Source organism: Dicentrarchus labrax, unplaced genomic scaffold, assembly GCF_905237075.1.
Source record: "Dicentrarchus labrax unplaced genomic scaffold, dlabrax2021, whole genome shotgun sequence".
In the NCBI taxonomy this organism is placed as follows: Eukaryota; Metazoa; Chordata; class Actinopteri; family Moronidae; genus Dicentrarchus; species Dicentrarchus labrax.
Genome location: NW_026136714.1, coordinates 10,472,549 through 10,492,944, shown reverse-complemented (window position 1 = coordinate 10,492,944; position 20,396 = coordinate 10,472,549). Strand labels below are relative to the sequence as shown.

The following is a 20,396-nucleotide window of genomic DNA, read 5'->3' as shown; positions in this document are numbered from 1 at the left end:
TAAATCGTCTTTTCCTTCCGTGTCTCTTTGACTCTGTCCATCTCTTAACTGTAGGCAGCAATAATGTTTAAAGTCATCAAGGCTTTTCCTCTTTTACTGCATGACTGTGAGGATTTTCAACACTTGAAGAGTGTCGCTGTCAGTGATGGGCTCACACTGTTCCACTCTAATTACAGTACAAACCTATTTTTCTTATACTCATGGAATTTAAGAGTTTTAATATAGTGAGATGGGTTTGGCTTGGACACTAAGTATTGACGGGTTTAGGGTAGTGGTGGAGGAAGTGTTTAGATATTTTACTTAACAATACCACACTGCAAGAAGTGTTAGTTGTTCTGAACTCAAAGGCGTAGGAGTGAAGAAGTAAAATGCTGGCCATGGTGCACATTTCAGACAGTCTCTCCTGGTAGGCATTTATGGTGTTGCACTCATATGTTCACATGGAAAATGAAATTGTCTATAAAGAAAGAAAAAAGAGAGCTAGAGAGAGAGTTTAAAATCTGCTTACTATCTTACCTCCACACATCTGTCCAAGTGCTGAGTGATGTGGGCATGAATGTGTTTCATTTTAAGAATTTACATTTTAAACATTTAATAACCTTCACAATATAATAATACAATCCATCCAACATTTTTGGCTTGTGATCTTTTACAAAAAAAACGTAGTGTCCCCCATTTCATGTTACAGATAAGTTGTTAGCAGTTCCACCAGAGAGACATTTCTCTTCTCAGCTGCTGACTCTGGTTACTTCAACATTCTTATCCTCTTAGATCTCACTGCTGCTTTTATTATGGTCTGTCATAATCCTCTGCTGAACCAGTGAGATAAAATACTTGGTGTCAGAGCACTCACCCCCCTTTATCATGGTTCAAGTCCTACCTTACAGCTTTGGGTTAGGTTAAGTTCTTACTGTTCATTATTTCAATTCTCTCAATTTTCACTACTATGCTGACGATGCACAACTCTATATACACACAAATCCCACTCGACCTGAAAAACATATAATAATAAATGCTTGGATGACCTGCTATTACCTTATTCTTAATCAGGATAAATCTGAGGCTATCCTCATTGCCTCTGTCGCTGAGGTCACAAATCTTGGTGTAACTTTAGACTCCTCTATTTTGACACACATATCAAACATATCACCAAAACAGGTTCAGGTTTTTCCACCTGATTCACTCCTTTATTCACATACCGAATATATTACTGTGATGCCCTTCTCTTTTGTGTACCCACTCGGGGGTTAAAACGACTACAGTTTGCCCAGAATTCAGTTGCAAGAGTTCTCTACCACATGCAGCCCTGGGAGTATATTACCCCTACCCTTCAGCCACACTGATGGGGCCCTCAGTGTGGCTGGCCCTAACCTCTAGAGTATACCAGTGTGCATCTGTTGTTTATTTTAAGTTGCTGAAACTGAAAACTCACCTTTTTATTTAATTAGCCTTGGATCTTTGTAATATGTTTGTGAATGTATTCCTTTATTTGTACATTGCATTACTGTTGTTGTTCTGTGTTAGTATTATTATTGTTTTAATTTTTTCTTTCCACTTTTATCCAACTGTCTTATCTGGTTTTGTAAGGTGCCCTGGACAGTCTTTGGATACCAGACAATCAAAGATATCAGCACCTACCAGTTTAAAAAAAAGAAAAGTTGCTTGAACGGTGGCGAGAATGGTTGCTAACAAACATTAATTAACATCCCTGTTACTACGGGGACACGCCTCAACTGAAATGACGCTCTCCTTAGAAGTGGTAGTGAAAAACAATTAAGCTATAGCAATCTTTGTAACACGGAGAGAGCTTTTTAAAACACTAAAAATAGATCCCGAGCACTGTTACATGGTACGACACAACTTCCACATGTCACCACCGCCCAAAAGACTTTGGATTGGTTCTTATATTCTTCTATATCTTATATTAATCATAATGTTTGATATTAATGATATTTATTATTGGATTATTATTACTGATAATGATTAATGTATAACAAACATTTCACTGCTGCAGTTGGTCAATGTGTTGGTCAATTCAAAGTATTTAGGTAGCTTAATCTGTAACAGTGTGTCATATTTATATGATCATCACGATTTGTATGTAAAATCTTAATCTTCAAAGAAACTTTAGCTTGGGTTGAGATGTGATTCAGTTTTATAAATATCTTCTCATTTTGGTAATCATTATCTGAAGCATTTTTCTCCATATTGAACAGATGCTTGGTGGTAATTTTCCTGCTGGCCTCATATTACAGAACCGGAAACACAAAAACACTCAGTCCTTTTTTCTCACTTGAATTTCTTTCACTGTGACTTCCTTCCCTGCTACTTCATTTTCACATCTCTGAATCTCTGACCACCTCAGAGTGCTTTAAGTAGGAGGAACTGGTCTTCCAGTGTGTAATATGAGAAGGTGAATGTGGGTTGAATATTAAAAATAGAAAAGATCAGACTGAGGGGGCTACGAGGAAGAAAAAGAGAGGAAGATGTGGGAAAAAACAAGAAGATGACGACAGTAAGTGGGGTGGTAGACACATGCATGGAGATGAGAAAGGAGATACACGACACGAGACAGATGCAGGGAGACGAGCAAATGTCTATTTTTACCATGGTTGGTACAGAGAATAGGGGAATGTGATAGGCTTCTGCATTAGGCCAAAGAGGAGGAGGATTTTTGGCTTGTAGGCAGATTCATATGGACATTTAACTGCAGTGTAGAGGAAATTCAACCCATCTACTGTATACATCCCACTATTTCTCTGTCCTTTCCTCTTTGTTAGCCCTTCTCCCTCAATCCATGCCTCGTTCTATCCATCCTGTCTCTGTATTCCCATTGTTCTCTTTCGATTTTATGCATAACCTTAATCTTTCTTTCTTACTTTCTCATGGCAGGGACTCATTTTGGATGTCATTTCAAAGCTATTTTCTATCATAAGCTGCTGTCCCTCAAATAAAACCTAAATGCTCTATGCAGTTATAGGTTAAACTTACTACTAAACTACTGTATAATAAAATCCAGAGCTGAAATGTTTAATTGATTAATAGATTTATTGATCGCTAGAAAAAAAACCATAAGCAACAATTTAGACAAACTGATTATTGGGAAATAGTGGGACAAAATGCTTTTCTTCTACATCTTCTAGTTCCAGCTTCTCACATGAGAGGATTTGTTTCTTTTTTTTATCATATATACCTAAAAACTGAATTTATCTGCATTTTGGACTGTCATTGTTTTGAGCAATAAATATCCAATAAGCAAGTGAAACTTAGGCTAGCTTTAGACGACAACAATCTGAACGCAAATCGCAAAAGTGGCGTTGCGTTCCCACTTTTTATTCCACGTTTAGACAAGCGTATTTGGGGGGATATCTGCGAGCACACGGTGACGCAAAAGTGTGTGAAATTTGATGTAGTCTGCATGCCAGGTGGCTAGGTGGTACTGTGAAGCACTGCCACACAACACCAAGAGCGCGTGCATGTGTTGAAACTTCCTTCGTACGCCACGAGAGCCAGCGTGAGCAGATCAGAGCACACTTTTGCGTTGTTAACCCTCTAGACAGAAACGCAACGATGGAGCATTTTTAAGATTTCCTGGTGCATGGAGGGATGACAAATTAAAGGAAAAACCAACAATATCTTAGTAAGGTGTTGTCAGAACAGCTTCAATGCGCCTTGGCACTGATTTTACAAGTCTCTGGAACTCTATTGAAGCGATAGACAACATTCTTCCAAAAGATTGCCTCATTTGGTGTTTTGATGACAGTTGTGGAGAGTGTTGTCCAACACATCAGTCCAAAATTCGTCGTAGGTTTTCAACTGGATTGAGATCTGGTGATTGTGAAGGCCATAGCGTGTGATAATAATTTTCATGCTCATCAAACCATTCAGTGACCCCCGAGCCCTATGGATGGGGGCATTGTCATCCTGGAAAGAGCACTCCCATAGGATAAAGGTGATCACTCAGAACAACTTTGTATTGATTTGCAGTGACCCATCCCTCTAAGGGAACAATTGGACCAAAACCATGCGAGCAATATGCCCTCCACAGCATAAGAGTCACTCAGGGTCAAGCAGTCAGGCCTGTACCGCACCTTTTGTGTACGCCTGACATGCACTCACCCACTATGTAGACCAGTGCCTATGGTTTTTGAACCCCTGAATTCCCAAATGTGCATTCATCTTTGTAATGAGGGATTCATGCACTGCAACCCTACAATAATAGCCTTCTGACAAAATCTGAATCAACTGGTCCAGCATTTGTTTACAAGCCACAGAGTATGATTGGATGTTAATTTCTTAATTGTACCATAAAGTGGACCCATGTGGAAGCATCTGCATAAATTAAGTTCTCTCCATTTATAGAGGTTTTTCTTTTGATTTGTCACCTGTCTGTATGTGAAACCCCCCCCCTATCCTGCTGACCCCTGCTTCACTTCAAACCAGTGAGAAGACAAAAACACAAATACAGAATTCTCACATGTAAAATATACAAAACTGTAGGACCCCATAACTCAGAGAAAGAAGCTGGTTAGCAGAGTGTTTTTCAGGTATTAAAAATCTAAAATCTCATTAGCATTTTTCTTCTTTCAGTTCATTTTTAGCCTCTGTCAACCAGCCACTCAGTGAATCTGCAGCTTTTTACGCTCTTTTTTACTCTCCAAACTTTCTTTCCTTTCTGCTGTCTCTCCTCCTCTGTCTCTCTCCTCTGCATCCCTCCGTCCCTCTTCCTTCTGGATCGATAGATTATTTCCTGTGTTCAGCGAGTTGACAGCACAGTTTAGGGAACACAGGGTTCATGTTACCAGTCATCTGTGAGTGTGTGTTTTTGTGTGTGTTTGTACGTATTGTGGAGCTTAAGGGGTCACCGAGACCTCTGGGGTCAACAGTGGCAGCAGTCCTGTCTTTGCCCTGAAGCCTGAGTTACTGCTCTACTGACTGCTTGGATGAAACATCAGTAAGAGACAGAAGGTTTACATAAAGGAATTTCTTGCCTTTTTGATTCGCAGTCAGTTATTCTTCATCAATAGGCAAAGTAATTACATGGCAGCCAGAGTTTCTGCATTTGTGCCTGGGAAATTGTCAAGAATTTCTCAGAAATAGCAGCAATGTTTCAGCAGCAAGAGCCAAGATTGTTGCAATAAAGAGACTGAACGAGAGCTGAACACTTGCTTGTTCAATCTGTTGTTTTTGTCAGTTTATACCTGATATCTAGGTTGTCCATCACCACCTCTAAAGTGTATCTACACTCCATATTTCAACCAATCTTGCACTCTGACATCACTGACTACCTCCAATAAAGTAATCTCAAATCATGAAATCCACCATTATCTGCTAACAACTGCTCTCACTGTTCCTCTCTGGGCATAGGACAACCAAGCAGTTTTAACAGACTGACTGACAGGGCCTGATGTCCTTAAATCCCATAAAAGCCTCTCTACATCCATCGCCCAGGGCAACGTGCTGCAGTAAATGGCTTCAGTTTGTCTGAGGTGTACCCAGAGAGCCTAAAAGAGATCAATACAGTCACTAACAGTCATTGTTTTAACTCAGCTCCAGTGTAGGCTCCTGCCATAAAACCCCTGCTCCACTCCAGATCCCAAACCCTCGTGCTCCCACAGCAACACTGGTGTCAAAGCAGCATCTTAAAGAGCTAAAGAATGGGCTGTCCACATGGACATATTCATAGCTGTGTATCTGACTCTTAAACATTGGCGTGTTGTATCTGTAGCTCCTGTACTATTGCCCATTTCCCTTTAAATGACTAATATATCTGAATTTCTGCGGAATGTGTCGGGGTTGCATTTTAGCTGGATTACAGTTTATTTAATTGCCAGCACCCAAATCCTGTTACAGTATGTCCTGCTAGTGAATAGTAGAACGAGTATCAGCTGCATTTCTCTTCTGTAAGCTAGAAATATTATAGCAACAAAACTTTCAACACCTGTTTTTTTACACTACAGCTCTCAAGTTTATATTATCCCCTTGTTGTGTAACTACTGCATGTCGACATACATCTGCTCAGTTTCTCCAAGCGTCTAATTCTCTGCACTCAATATAAACCTGTAATGAAGCAGGCTGTGTGGACTAGAGGTCATTAATTTAACAATGGCATTATTCATGAACTGTACTGTGATTTGGTGAAAGTATTGCCCAACCTCCCTTGACAGAAACAGCTGTTCAACTAGACACAGAGCCATTTGTAGTGGTACACAAACCTGATCACAACTCACAGCTACAGAGTTGCCGCAGTTCTTAAATGGCCCTTAAGGGGAAATTCCAGTTTCATGCAACTTTTTTGTATAAGCAACCTGTCTGATTGTCTAACCTTTAGATGTTGTTGTAGCGATGTTACTGTGTTCAAATCAGTTACTTTGCGTACAGTGTTAGTACAGTTAGTGTCATGACCAACAGACAGCAACAAAATAAGTCACAATGTGTAATTAACTGGACTGTTCCTTTAAATAACCTTTTGTTTCCCACAAAATGTACAATTTAAAGTGAACCACTTTAAATTCACCACATTCCTTCCACCACACTGACATCTTAAACACATATAATCACAGCACATTGTTGTTAAAAAGACAAATAGACTTGGAAACAATGACATAGTTGGTGTTTTTAGTGCTCATCCTCCTGCCACCCGCAGTGTCATGACCTGAACTTTGAAAGCAAGGCAATGTATTTTATTGACCGTCCACCAGACTCCAAGGAGCTCCCATATCCACCAGTTTAAACATCAGTTCCATGTCTATTAACACTGTTAGGTCATGACCTGACCCCACTTATACCAATGCCTCTCCTGTCTATCTCTCCCTTCCTCTCTCCACTTCCCTTCTATATCTTCTCACCCCCACCTTTTACCAAGTCTCTCCCTGTGGACCCTCAGCCACCTCTCTTTCTCACACACACATACACACACATACAATGCACGCAGGCTCTTGTTGCCCCTCGGCTTAACGGTATTTATAACGATCTGACCCTGGGACCTCTCTGTGTTAATGATCTTCTGCCCCTCCCAACACAAACACACATACTGAGTGACATTAACCTGCACTCTTGTGTGCGTCATGTTTGTTTCTTCCCTTTGTTACACCCATAAACTCGGGCATGGTAAACATGGCAAGTAATTAGACAACTTGAACAGATAAAAACAGTTTCACTTCTTCAATGCAATATTTCTCCAGTGAGAGAAATTTGGAAACCATGTCCTCTCTGTAGGACCGTCAGCTGTAACAATGCAAAATGGCTGCCTCCCTTGCTGATACAGATCTCAATTTGAAGGAAAATGAAAAGCTTCCATATTAATAAAATAAATAAAATGTACTACTCTTACAAACTTAACAATTAGTAGCTTCTGCCTACTAGTAGCCATGAAAATCAGATGATGACAAGATCAAATATTTCAGCTTCTTGCTGCGTCCTCTGAGTTGTAAATGCAATCAAGGCTAAAAATCCCTTTTATTTATCTTCAACATTTCAGACAAGGTTTTTGCATGAAGATTTAATTGAACTATATTTTTTCTTCACAGCTATACAAAAGCTCCAGGCATGTCTCTTTGACTGTAATGCATGAAAATAATTTCTTGTTATTTTACATCTCGGCAAAAACAATTATATCTAATTATCTGATGATTTGTAAGTCTAAAGGGAAACTGAAGGATTCAGATATTTTTCCCTTTTTACCACAAAAATATACAACATAAACAAACAGCTATTACAACCACTGCTACCACTACTACCATTAATAATAATAATAACGTTTTGTTAAGCCTTACATGATGACATGTGCATGACCTTGCAGAGGGGTTGACATTGTTTTCATAAGGTAGAAATTATTTGTAATTGAAAAAAAAAAAACGGTGGCACAGTTGTGAGTTATGTCAGCATTTGGTCCAAAGCAAACAGTTACAATATTTTTCAATTCCCTCCAAACCTTGTTTGGTATTCATCTTTCGCTCCCTCTTCATCACTCTTTATGGTCCATTTATTGAAAGGAATATATCAGCATACATTTCTGATCCTGGACACAGCGTGCACATCTCCACACACAAAAAACAAACTATATGCTCTTGCTCTCATTCCTTTTCTCTCTCAAGGCCTTTTCAATCCTCACATGAGTCACTAACACACACATACCAGCTGGTTTAAACACACACACACACACACACATCCTCACATACAAACAAACTCTCTCAGTTTCTCCCTCTCAATCAAGCCCTGTCAGCAGCACTAGAGCCTGATATGAGGCCAGGGACAGAGGAAATGAACGATGTCAACCAGTGTTATAATTCAGCAGAACCGACCACATGAGGGGGAATACATCTACTGTATTTTGTGCTCATGGGAAATCAATCTCATCTCATAATACAATGGTTGCAGGCGTATGCTTGTGTCTTGAAGAGGTCTAGAGAAGGACTGTGGTTCGTGTTCAGTCTGTGTGTGTGTGTGTGTGTGTGTGTGTGTGTGTGTGTGTGTGTGTGTGTGTGTGAGTGTAATTCTGAATAATTCTTCCCTTTCTGAAACCCATGCTCTAACTTGTCTCTGGTGTTATTTTTCTTCACCTGACACACGGTGAAGAGCTGATGAAAGACCAAGACTAGATGGAGGCATCCAATTATGCTTGTTAAGACAGCCTTATACACAGGCACATACACACACACACACACACACACACACATTTTGTCATCCAAGTCAAGTAGTTCACAGCCCTAAATCAGAGAAGAATGCACGAATAAGATGATACAGAGTTAGAAGCATGCAAATCACCCACAGGCCTTTATTATAGTACTTGTAGGACAATGCACTGAAAAGCAATAATTTGCTAACCTCTGCATGTACCTGACAAATTAAGATCATTTACAAGCGTTGCTGGTTATCATTAAGTTATTTGTTGTGTTAGCACTGGATGATGTTTTCTCCAGTAATTTTAACTGACATCATGATGACAGACCTACAAAAATACAGTTGATAGAATACAGGATATAAAAGGCGTGAAAAAAGGAACCCTGCATCCATGTAAACTCTGGCCCCTTGGGACTGTGAAAATGTCACTTTGGCAAGATTTTCTCACCTTTGTAACCTTGTGAGCACATACACTCTCACTGTTACCCTCTACAACTCCACATAGAAGTGTTTTCTGTGCCAACATCCCAATCGACAGGACAACATAATTTGTCTGTGCCTTTCCAAAACTGTTAAAAATAGCAGCTCAAACATAATTCTGTATGATGTGACAACAATGTAGTTAAAGGAGACCTATTATGCTCATTTCCAGCATTATATTCTTAGTCTGAGTTTTCAGAGTAGCTTTGCATGATTCATAAAAACATCTATCTTATACTGGCCCTTCATGCAGCCCCTGAGTACATCCTTTCTGTCTGAAACAGAGGGCCGAGGGCACAAGGAGAGTTTTGGTGTTTACATCTCTAGTATCTTTACAGGAGCTTTGGAATCGCTTGGAGCGCCAGTGCCTCGAGTTAGCTAATAGGAACATTAGCTAACTGCATTAAAGTCCGTAAATCCCTGAGAGTTGAAGCAGGACATCAGAGGGTAAACCAGAACATATAGAACTTAGAAAGCACTTTTTTGCAAGACTGAAATGAGTTACTCCTGACTCCACTTTTAGCCTTGGTTTTATGGTCAAGAAAAACATTGTGTGAGCCTCTTGGCTATGATGAAAGTTATTAGCACTTACCCAAATGGATCAACTACCCAAAACAATAAACTGAAATTGACTGGAAGCTGCGATGAAGCACAGTGTGGTGTGTTGATCCTCAGTGGGATCGGTTGTGAGTCTTTGACATCACAGGCAGTCAGTGGATTTAAAGTTTGAATGATATCAAGAAGCAGAGATTTCAAATGATATACAGTGAGACTGAGAGTTAAAGGATAGGTTCACATTTATTCAAGTCAATATTATAACAATACTTACAGGCCAGTTTTTACATTGAAAACATGTAGCTGCAGTGGAAGTACTTTACAACTTACATACAAATACATATTTGCACAGAACGACGCTCCTACTGTTTAGTAGCTTTGTTCCTGTGTGAGTGTGTTTATCCTTACGTGAGAGAAAGTGAGCATCGATATGTGCCTGCATGCAATTGCACATGTAGCTGCTATTTAGTGATACAGTCTGTGAGAAAAAAGCTGATATTGTTTGCTTTGGCACTCAACCTAAATACACAGAGAATTAGCAGCAGTGTCATGAAGTTGGGCTGTAACTGCAAACTCGTGAACATACAATCAGCTTTATGGACTGTTTTTACTGTCTTAATTAGAAGCTAATAACACCTCCTTTCTGTTGCCAAAACAAACCATTTTTCCGTAAAAGGGTTGGGTACGGTGTCTGACTCATGCCATCCCACCTCTCTTCTGTTTGCAGTGTCTTGTTTCACGCTGTTGGTATTTTTGCTTTCAGAAATGTCTGTTGTATGAAACTCGAATGTTAATATCCAGCGTTCTCTAACTTGCACTGTAAGGTGAGTTAGTGTGAATTCAAAATTTTGATATAGAAAAGCTTATTCTCCAGAGATTTTGTTCTCCAGGTAATAGCAGTATAACAACTAAGAGCACTGAATCTGGATTTCCTTCTTGGTTTTTACTCCACTAGGTTCCTAGATTACCAGCATTTGTCTTTTAGAAGGCATACATTAATTCCCCCGGTTACCCTCCAGCTTTGTAGAAATACACTTTCATCTCTCTCTTTCTTTGACTTCATCATTAAATGCTGCAGAGCCTGACCTAAAAAATAACCCAGCAGTCAAACATGAAAACAATCACAATTGACAAAGCACCTTGTACTAAAGGCTTAGTCCTGTAATAGCACTCTAACGGGCTCATTTTCCACACGCGTAAATTCGCTAATTTGTCAACCAAACAAGATGACCCAAGTCAACGCTATGGGAGCTGCTACCTATAGCTCCACATCCATATGTCCTACACAGAGTAACATACTCTTACTTTGTCAGATGCTATTATCAGTTCTCTTCTGACTTCTTACAGCGCTGTTGTATTTTGAACCTGTATTAATTGGCCACTGATATGGGGCTCATGGTCAGCACAAGAATCTATCTTTGCAAGAGGGATAGCGAGGGTGTTTCAGGTCAGTACAGGACTACATTATTCAGAGCTCTGTTTGAGGGATATGCCAGTCTGAAATACATAAATTGGGTGTTTGGATGCAAATGCTTGCATTAATAAAAGGCAGCATTGCACCCACTGTATCAATAGAGCAGCTTAATTCGAATTGATTAGTGCTAAAGTGGTTTCTTCTAATAGTTAGAAACGGTAACTCTAGTTCTGTGATTAGAAGAAAAGGCCTGTAAAGGTTGGACTATGCTTGCCCACGTCTGGGGGCAAAGTGTTTACAGCTGTTCTCAATGGTCACAGTCAAAGAAGAAGGGAAACCCTGCCATCAGGGGTGAGATGCAATAATCGTTATAATAGATAACACTTTCAATCTTTTAAACATGTTGCACTCGTTTGTACAGACAAAAAATTACAGAATTAAAAAGAAAAAGGAAATCAAGAGGACTTTCAAATCCTGTATACCTTTTAACCTCCACACACCTGACCAAGAAGGAAGTGGGCACTTTACGAATTATTGGTTTCAGTTCTAATTCTGACTTTGGAAAAGAGAGCGGGAAGGGTGTTTCAGACACTACTCAACCATCCGACAAGCACATTGTTCTAAGCATATTGATCCATTAACTCTACGCCTATGTGAAATACAAAATCAATATCAGCAAATGTTCACCTTCTGTTCACTCTTATGCAAGCAAATAAAACCTTCGCATTCACATCCCTGTTCCACGTGGAACCAGTAGCAAATATGTTTGTGTGGTTGAGCCCCAAAACAGACTACAAATCAGCAAACTCATCTGTGGCACATCCTGCACTGCCCACATTTTGTCTTTTTGATGTTTTTTGTGGGTTTTGCGGGCCATCATAGTTTCTCCTACACATTTCACAACCCAGGTTGTCAAACACAGACAAAGGCGGTGTTGAGTTAGTAGCTATCTGCAGTTTCACTGCTAGATGCCACTAAATCCTACACACTGGTCCTTTCAGCTGATGGTTATGTAGCAACAAATTTAACTGTGTTGAGATTTCTCAAGCATTGAGGGCTCTGATCTAAGAACTAATTTAACTGATTAAAACATAAGTGAGGTCTCTCTCTCCTTCTCTCAGATGTGTATTGTGATTAATAATCATAGCTTGTGATCTCATCTCCTCAATCTCTGCTAATAACAGTTTTTTATCTGTTAGCATGGCTGGCACATGTGCTGAAATGTCTCTCCATCATTGTTTAGAAAAGATAAAGCAACTGGACTCAGTCATGTAACTCCCTCCTCTCTCTGCTCTCTCAGGACCATCTTCAGTGATCAGCAACGACGATGACTCGGCCTCTCCTCTTCACCACGTCTCCAACGGCAGCAACACCCCTTCCTCTTCAGAGATGGGCCCTGATGCGGTAATCATCGGCATGACCAAGATCCCAGTGATAGAAAACCCTCAGTACTTCAGGAGCACAAACAGCCTCCTGAAGACGGACACGTGTAAGTAAAAATCTTATACTTTTTAATGTGTTCCCAAATTAACTCAAAAGTTTAAAATGTTAGTGAATCCATTATGAGCTATACTTTCAAATATTCAAGTTAACTGCACTTGGGTGATACATGGGGGTTACCATGGCAACATTTTTCCTGCTGTCATGGCAATGACCTTGGAGCTGCAGAGGATAAGCTGTCAATTCTGAGGGAGAAGTGGGAAATAGAAAGTCAATTTATATGCCCCGGCATATGTTAGGCACATATCCGTTCATACAGTTTGAGACTTCCATGTGTGACTCATACACATACATTACCAGAGGTGAAGGCAGCACAACATACAAGAGTCTGTTAGCCACAACAGGTAGAAGTATTTTTCTGAGTGTGACCAGCACTAATTTATCCAACTGCACCACATGTATACAGAACAGATTCAACAAAGCAACAGACAGAAGGGCAAAGTGGTCAAAGAAAGTGGGAAGGAGAACGAGACAAACAGAAATAGAAGAGAAACATGAGGAGAACAGAAGGAAACAGAGAGACAGCAACAGTCAAATAGACAGACAGAGAGCACACAAGGATATTGACCTGGTCCATCAACATGACATTATGATTATTGGCAAGTAATAAAAGCTTCTCCAGCCTTCGGCCTTGTGTTGCAGTAAATTATGGAACCACATGCATATGTGTGTGTGTGTGTGTGTGTGTGTGTGTGTGTGTGTGTGTGTGTGTGTGTGAGCACCATCAGGCTCCCTTTGTTGAAGACAAGGTTGAGGATGTATAATGATGGGGGATTGGGGCTTGACCTCTTCAGCCCCGCGATATAACTAAAAGATAGACTGGGATTTACAGCCTAAAGACAAGAATGAAAGCGCTGAGGATCGATAAAAGTCAATAACGTACTGTTGTGTATGTGTATATGCCTGTGTGTGTGTTTTTAATATATTACAGCCATTACAACTATTACTCTGTGCGCTTCTTTGACTCTCAGACAGGGAGCATAAATACTGAAAGTATCTGACCGATTATTTGGCACTCTGCCTTTTCAGACCCGTACAATAGCCTTTGATGGAGACAGTTTGGCAAAGTGGCTCTAGGTTGTATGCCAAGAACTGAACTCTTTTTAAACAGTGGCCTTAACCAGCTTGTGCCCTGTAATACTGAATACAAGAATCAGTGGTGGGTACACGTTTTTTCTTAAAAGAGGGCACAGGCCTCTTCTTGGCAGCAATAAAGCAACAATTACTCTGCAGAGATGATGGATCCGTGTGTAATTACGGGAACTGTTAGCTGTGTTGCACAGCTTCAGTTGTTGCAGCTTAGATCTGAAGTGAGCACCTCATTAACAATAATAACGTCAAAGGAGTTTGCATTGTTGGAAAGTATGTCACATACATTATTAAAGAGTTACAGTAAAACAACCCTGGACCTGCAGAGGTGGTAACTACTGTGTTTGTGTTTCCCTAATCCTACAGTACGTAGAGACTGTTAGCGATACTAGCAGCAATAATGTGGATTTTAGAAATACTGAGGTCATGAATCCAATTTCTACTAACCAAGCACTGGCTCTAGACTGGCACTAAATCCTGGACACACAACAATCTAAACATATGATGATCTTATAGAATATGATGCACATATAAACTACCCAACAATATATATATAAACTATATTAGGTTTTAAAATAAAAAGTGGTAAAACGTTGAGACAAAATACAGCAGTAGTCGCTACAGCCCTGAACTGAGGGAGAGACTTTTCTTCCTTATGTTACACCTTCCTCTTGGCTTATTGTAGAGTGTCTCTCAATTTTTCCACCGTTTCCATCTCAGCAGATCTTTTGGGGTTTTTATTTTGTTGTATCTAGGCAATGAGGATTAACATTGCTCTGGAAAATGTTGTTCATAAGTCAACACGTTAGTACAGTATTTGAAAACACCCATTTACACACACACACACACACACACACACACACACACACACACACACACACACACACACACACCTAAGCTTGTGAAAATTTAGGTCACAATTAGTTACACCTCCTGATAGAAGGGCACGTAGTTGAGTGGTGACTGACTAGAAGGAAGTAGAAAAGAAAAGGCATGATGACATTAATTGCATGAGGAATTTGATGGAGAAGGATCTGTTTTTAAAGCATCTGTCAAACATGATTGTGGCTTTGACCTATCATTTCTAATGGGTTTAAGCTGTTTTATGTCAGCATTCAGGGTCCTGGAAAGATTTTGGGCAGATGAGAGACGGAGGAATGGCAGAAGAGGCAGATGGCAAACTGGGAATAATTATGTCCCGCAACATTAATTTCTTTGGTTGTTTATAAGATGCTGATTGAGGAGGATCGGTGTGAGAGGTGGCTGTAAAGGGAGAATGTGGAGACAATCAGAGAAGGGAGGAAAAGGACAGATAGAAAAAGATGGGAGAGAGAAGGTGGTTGATGGGAAATATTATTCCTCTTGATGGTAATGTTGTAAGTGCTGTCATAAACAAGTGATAGAAAAAGACTGATGGAGCAACAGAATGGGAGAAAACATGTGCCTGTGTTAATGTTTAGAGGATGTTGATTAAAAAGTGATAGGTTTAGCAGCTGAGGGGAATGGCAATAGGGAGAAATAAATGATGGAACAGAGGGGCGCTAAAAAAGGAAAGTGAGAGTAAGATAATGAGACTGGATGGAGCGATGCTAAATGAGGGAAAATGAGCGAGTACGATAAGCAGGAAAAACGGGTACTAATTAAGAAAAACATCAGAGAATAAGAGTGCAAAGTTTGGTAAATGGGGAATAATATTTCTGTAGATCTTAATTAAGCATACTGATTGAGGAGAAGAGGGGTGATGTGTAGCACACAGAGATACAGTTTAATATTGAAAGCAGGGTGGAAAAAGGAGTGTAAAATTGGCAAAGGCAGACAGCTGGAAAGCAGAATTCATGAGCAATATAAGGCCATAAAAAATAAAATAACTTAATTTTGAAAGTTCTTGATTGCTATGCGCAGCAATTATGGAAAATTCTTGACTGTATAAATGCAAAATTTGTTGCAACTACAGATTATAAATCTAGCAATAAAGATACATTTTAAAATACAGCAGAGAAGAATGAGAGAACAACACCCAATCTTCCTGCCAAAGGGTAAAAAAAGCAGTAGGGGAAGGATTGCTCTGCACACATCAATTTATTTGCTATTTGAGGGTGTTAATTAAGGAGAAGTGGTGCGAGGCGTTTTCATGGGTGAACGCTTATTACACAACTGCAGTAGGAAATGGTGCGGTGAGGTTATTAGCTGGTTAAATGGTGGGTAGTTGTCTTGTGGGGATGTGGGTTTATTGTGTGCTGACGCTGCATGGGGAGTTGTGAGTGCACTGAGATCTGTGACCCACTACTGCTGTTTTTGAACTGAAGACAATCGTGTCATAACGAAGAGATAATAGATACTAGATATAAACACTGACTTTTAGCCACAGTGATTTCTCTGCATACTCAAACCTGTCTCCTTTAAACAAGTTTATATGGTACTAAGTTGCAACAACAAAAAGAAATGCCAAATCTTAAACTGTTCATATTGTTTAGTGGAAACATATTTCCCATGTTTTTCCTACAATATCTGCTCTTGGAGTACAATATGCATTGCTTGTTGCAACCAAAGCTTAATGTTTAGCCAGTCAAGCATGTAGGGCAAGATTGTCATCTAGGTTAAATATTTTAAAAAGTCAACTGTAGCACAATACATGACATTACATTGTTTAGTTTATCAACATTAAAGTTGACAGAGTGAAACCTTAATCTTTCCCTAAATTTGACCAAAATGCTTTTGTATCCTAAACCTGACGTGCCCTGCTTTTACACACTCACCATCCACCAGGACCACCTCTGTACGACTTTTGTGTGGAACAAAGCTTCACTTGAAAACATGATGCCAGAGAACATCATTTTTATTGTGCACTCCAGGGAAGTGGTACTGGTGTTGGTTATTAATTTAAGAATGCTGTTTATCTGTTTTTGTAAAAGAAATTCTTCTGTTATCCCAAAACCTATTGGTATTAAGTGTAGGAGACAGGGCTGACATACTATATACTGTACGTGTGCAAAGCTTACAGAGGCATACACACACATAATGCATTGTGGGTGTGTTCTCCTCCAGCACAATCTTACAGTGGGAATTAGATGCTTTTGAATATCTGATGTAGACCAGCAGCGTTCTCTCTCTCTCTCTCTCTCTCTCTCTCTCTCTCTCTCTCTCTCTCTTCTCTCTCTCTCAGTCTGTACAATATTGGGTTAGGGTGGACCTCAGTAGCTTACAGTGTAGATCGATGCAGCTTCTGAGAGTCTAGCTGGGCTTTAATGTGATATTCTGAGTGGACAGCTTTTCTTCAAATGCGCCTCTTAATCACATCACAGATAAATCTCAGCTCTTGGGGTCCTCTGTGCGTGTGTGTGTGTGTGTGTGTGTGTGTGTGTGTGTGTGTGTGTGTGTGTGTGTGTGTGTGTGTGTGTGTGTGTGTGTGTGTGTGTGTGTGGGTGTGTGTGTGTGTGTGTGTTTTCAAGGAGTACCCAATCGCATGTATTATAGGATAATACGCGCTTCCTTGCACGCAGACAGTAGCACATCTGGCCCGCAGTCAAAAAGACGGAGCTTAGCTAGGTTACAGTAAGGGCACCACGCTGTTAATCATTGTGTAGAATAAAACCTTGTATCATCACTATGGTGAGATGCCAAATTTTTTAAAATATCAGCTGGCATAGAGTCACAAGTTACTTAGCAACAAAAAGCAGAAAGTCGACTATGATCCAACTGTGGGTGAGCTGAAGGCAGGAAGAGATTACAGTAGAAACTGGATCAAATTAGTGTACAACAAAACAGAGAATTTGCTTATTTACTGTAGCATTCATATGATGTATAAATGATCAAATAAATTACTTATGCAACAGAAATAATATCTGCTACTAAATACTGTCATACCACACAAACATACTGTTTCTCCCTCTGCCAATTTACATAAAAATAAAATTGGCAAAGGGGAAAAATATGACCCCAAGAATAGCAGCTATGCTATCTACATAATAACACGTATTTTGTTTAGGTTAAATCACTACTTGTGTTGTTGTTTTGCTTTGGTTAAATGACACAGACAGACAAACAAACCACATATGAATTAAGTTTATTTAACATAATGTCGTTTCATCATTCCTCCTGTGATTGATAATGAACTGATGTACACACTATAGTATTTCAAAAGCCAAGATGACCCCAATTAAAGTAGATTTCTCCTCTTTCCTCTTTTTAACAGTCGTCCAGCATATTAAGAGACACAACATTGTCCTGAAGAGAGAGCTGGGAGAGGGAGCCTTCGGAAAAGTCTTCCTGGCTGAGTGTTACAACCTCTCACCTGACCAAGAGAAGATACTGGTGGCTGTCAAGGTAATCTGAAGGCTGAATTGTCTTATTTTCACTTGTTTTTGATGCAAGCTCCTGCGAAACACATCTCCACTGTTTAAATGTTGAAATCCTAGTGATAATGTACATTAAAGTAAAGAAGTCATCCTACGTGTGATTTATTAATTAAGTGTCAGTCACTTAATTGAACTTTTTTTCTGGCTATTATAAACCAGACCAGACATAGAAAGACGGATTGTTATTGTAAAATGAAAAAAAAAAAAACATCTAGTCTGCATTACAAAGAAGATATCTCAATTTATGAGGAGTCTAGTTTCAAAATGAGATATTTTGAAAATCCCTGCTCCTACAGAATGATTGGTGGCACCAAAATAAAGCCCTAATGTCATTACTGAAGGTGAAGTTATTGCTTTCTCTACGGTATTTTGCAATGAGACCTGATACCTGAAATACATTTGAAATATTGAACAGTTTACAGCAGATAATCTTATGTTCTTGAAATGGATACATGGCATTTTGTAATGAAATCCTTCGTATGGCGTCTGTACCGTCTTGAGACTCCACGTTCGCCATTTCCTCACCTCCATTTCCTCTGCTATTGTTACAAAGTCGTTGCTTTCAAGAGTTTCTCTTTAAGCAAAAGGTGGAATTACACTCAAACCGCTGACTTCTGGGGTCAAATTGAACGGTTTCCTCCTGTCACATCTATCCGTCCATCTGTCTCTCCATCAAGGATGCTTTCTCTCCTGGTCTGCGGTGAAACAGGATCCGATTGGTGAAGAACTTCTCATTAACAATACATGACCTGCGAGAAACTCCCCTCTCTTTTCACCCCCACTTCCTCTGTCTTCCCCTCACCTGCAGCACTCTTTCCTCTGCAGTTCTTCATCTCGCTATACTTTCCTCTTCTCAAATCCTCCATCTTCTTTTCTCTTCCCACACCTCCCGTTTCCTTCCAGCTTAGCTCTAAACCGCTTCCCGGCCTGCTGATGTTTGCTGCCAGCTTAGCTTCAGCTCAGTCTGAGCACTCTGTAAAAATATGCACCTGAAAATCCCAGGAAGAAGAGTTCCTGGTTGTAGAACAAGATGCGATGTGTTGCTGACTGCATGTTAAACATTATATAATCAGCACTCAACTCAACTCACTAAAAATCAACTGTATTTCTCAAACTGCCATACGTGTGGTGGCATGTAGACTTTATGATGAATCATTTAATCATTAGAGTCACTTCATTGATTTAACTCTCTCTATTCATCAGTTTTTTTTTCCAATCAGCTAATGCACCACCTGCTCGTAATGCAGTCTTCCTGCTCTTCTCATCCTCGTCTTTTTGTCAACTTGAGTGACTCACGGTTTCTCTCCGCTTGTCTTTTCCACCTCCTCATTGCTGCATCAACAAAGAGAAGATGTGAAGAAAGCTGCTGGAAACATATCTTTCAAATTAATGATGACATTGTCTTCATTTCGCCTTGGTTAGAGGGTCGGTTTACCCAAATGACAAATGAAGGATAATCCTGAATAACTGAGACACTATTTCTGGAATGGGCTCCAATCTTGGACATTTAAAACCAAAGCATGGTGTTTGAGTACATGCTTCTCTTCTTTGTTTAATACACATCAAAACCACAGCTAGATTAGGAATCTATGATTCTACAAAATGTTGTAATAGAAACAAAGGGTCCTGACGTCACCTTCAGAAGTGTATTCCTGGGGTTTACAGTACTGTCCAAAACCAAAACTGTGATTTGGGTGGTGGCAATGTAATCTCACCCAAGACTTTTGTGAACTCAGGACACAAATGAATGAATTAAAGTAATATAAATGCCATATTATAGTAGAAGTAGATATTATAATAGACAGGAAACTGAAATACCACTTATAAAACCAATACTGGCATTTTGATTATCTGATTTGTAATTGATTTTTTTGAATTCCTGAAAGGTCACCTAAAATTTGTAGAACATTTTGATGTAAACACATTCATATATATCAGTATTACTCCGCTAAAGAGACATTGAACCGTTCAACATTATAGAAAGAACATATTTTGAGGTGTAGTCGTTCTTTAAATACCCCCCCCCCATGAGTGCATTGTTCCTCATGTGCGTACTGTACTTATGTTGCACTCTGTCAAGCACGCTACATTACAGAAACATGTTCTCTCCTGTACACCACATTACAATAACCTGCCCTCACTAATAGAGCTTAATGGTCCTGGTTTTAGGGTCGGCTATCAATAAGCCAGTCAGCCATAATACAGAAGCAAGTTTTACTGTTACTGTATATTACTGCATGGTGCGATCGATCAGAGGCACACTTTCACACTTGCAGATACACATAGAAATATACATACACATTTACAGTACAGTACACTCGTGTATACCATCAATCATGAACACCTAGCACTTTCAATAATGTTGCCTTCACACATGTAAA

At 39.7% G+C, this 20,396-nt stretch overlaps 1 protein-coding gene across 2 annotated transcripts in view; it reads left to right on the top strand.

The window, feature by feature from the left end:
- Nucleotides 1-20,396, top strand: part of ntrk2a (neurotrophic tyrosine kinase, receptor, type 2a) — an 85,802-nt gene that overhangs the window by 45,015 nt on the left and 20,391 nt on the right. For both annotated transcript variants that reach the window (XM_051421612.1, XM_051421613.1), the window contains exons 14-15: nt 12,372-12,560; nt 17,853-17,983. In XM_051421612.1, coding sequence (XP_051277572.1) covers nt 12,372-12,560; nt 17,853-17,983 — 320 coding nt within the window. The remainder of the gene's footprint in view (nt 1-12,371; nt 12,561-17,852; nt 17,984-20,396) is intronic.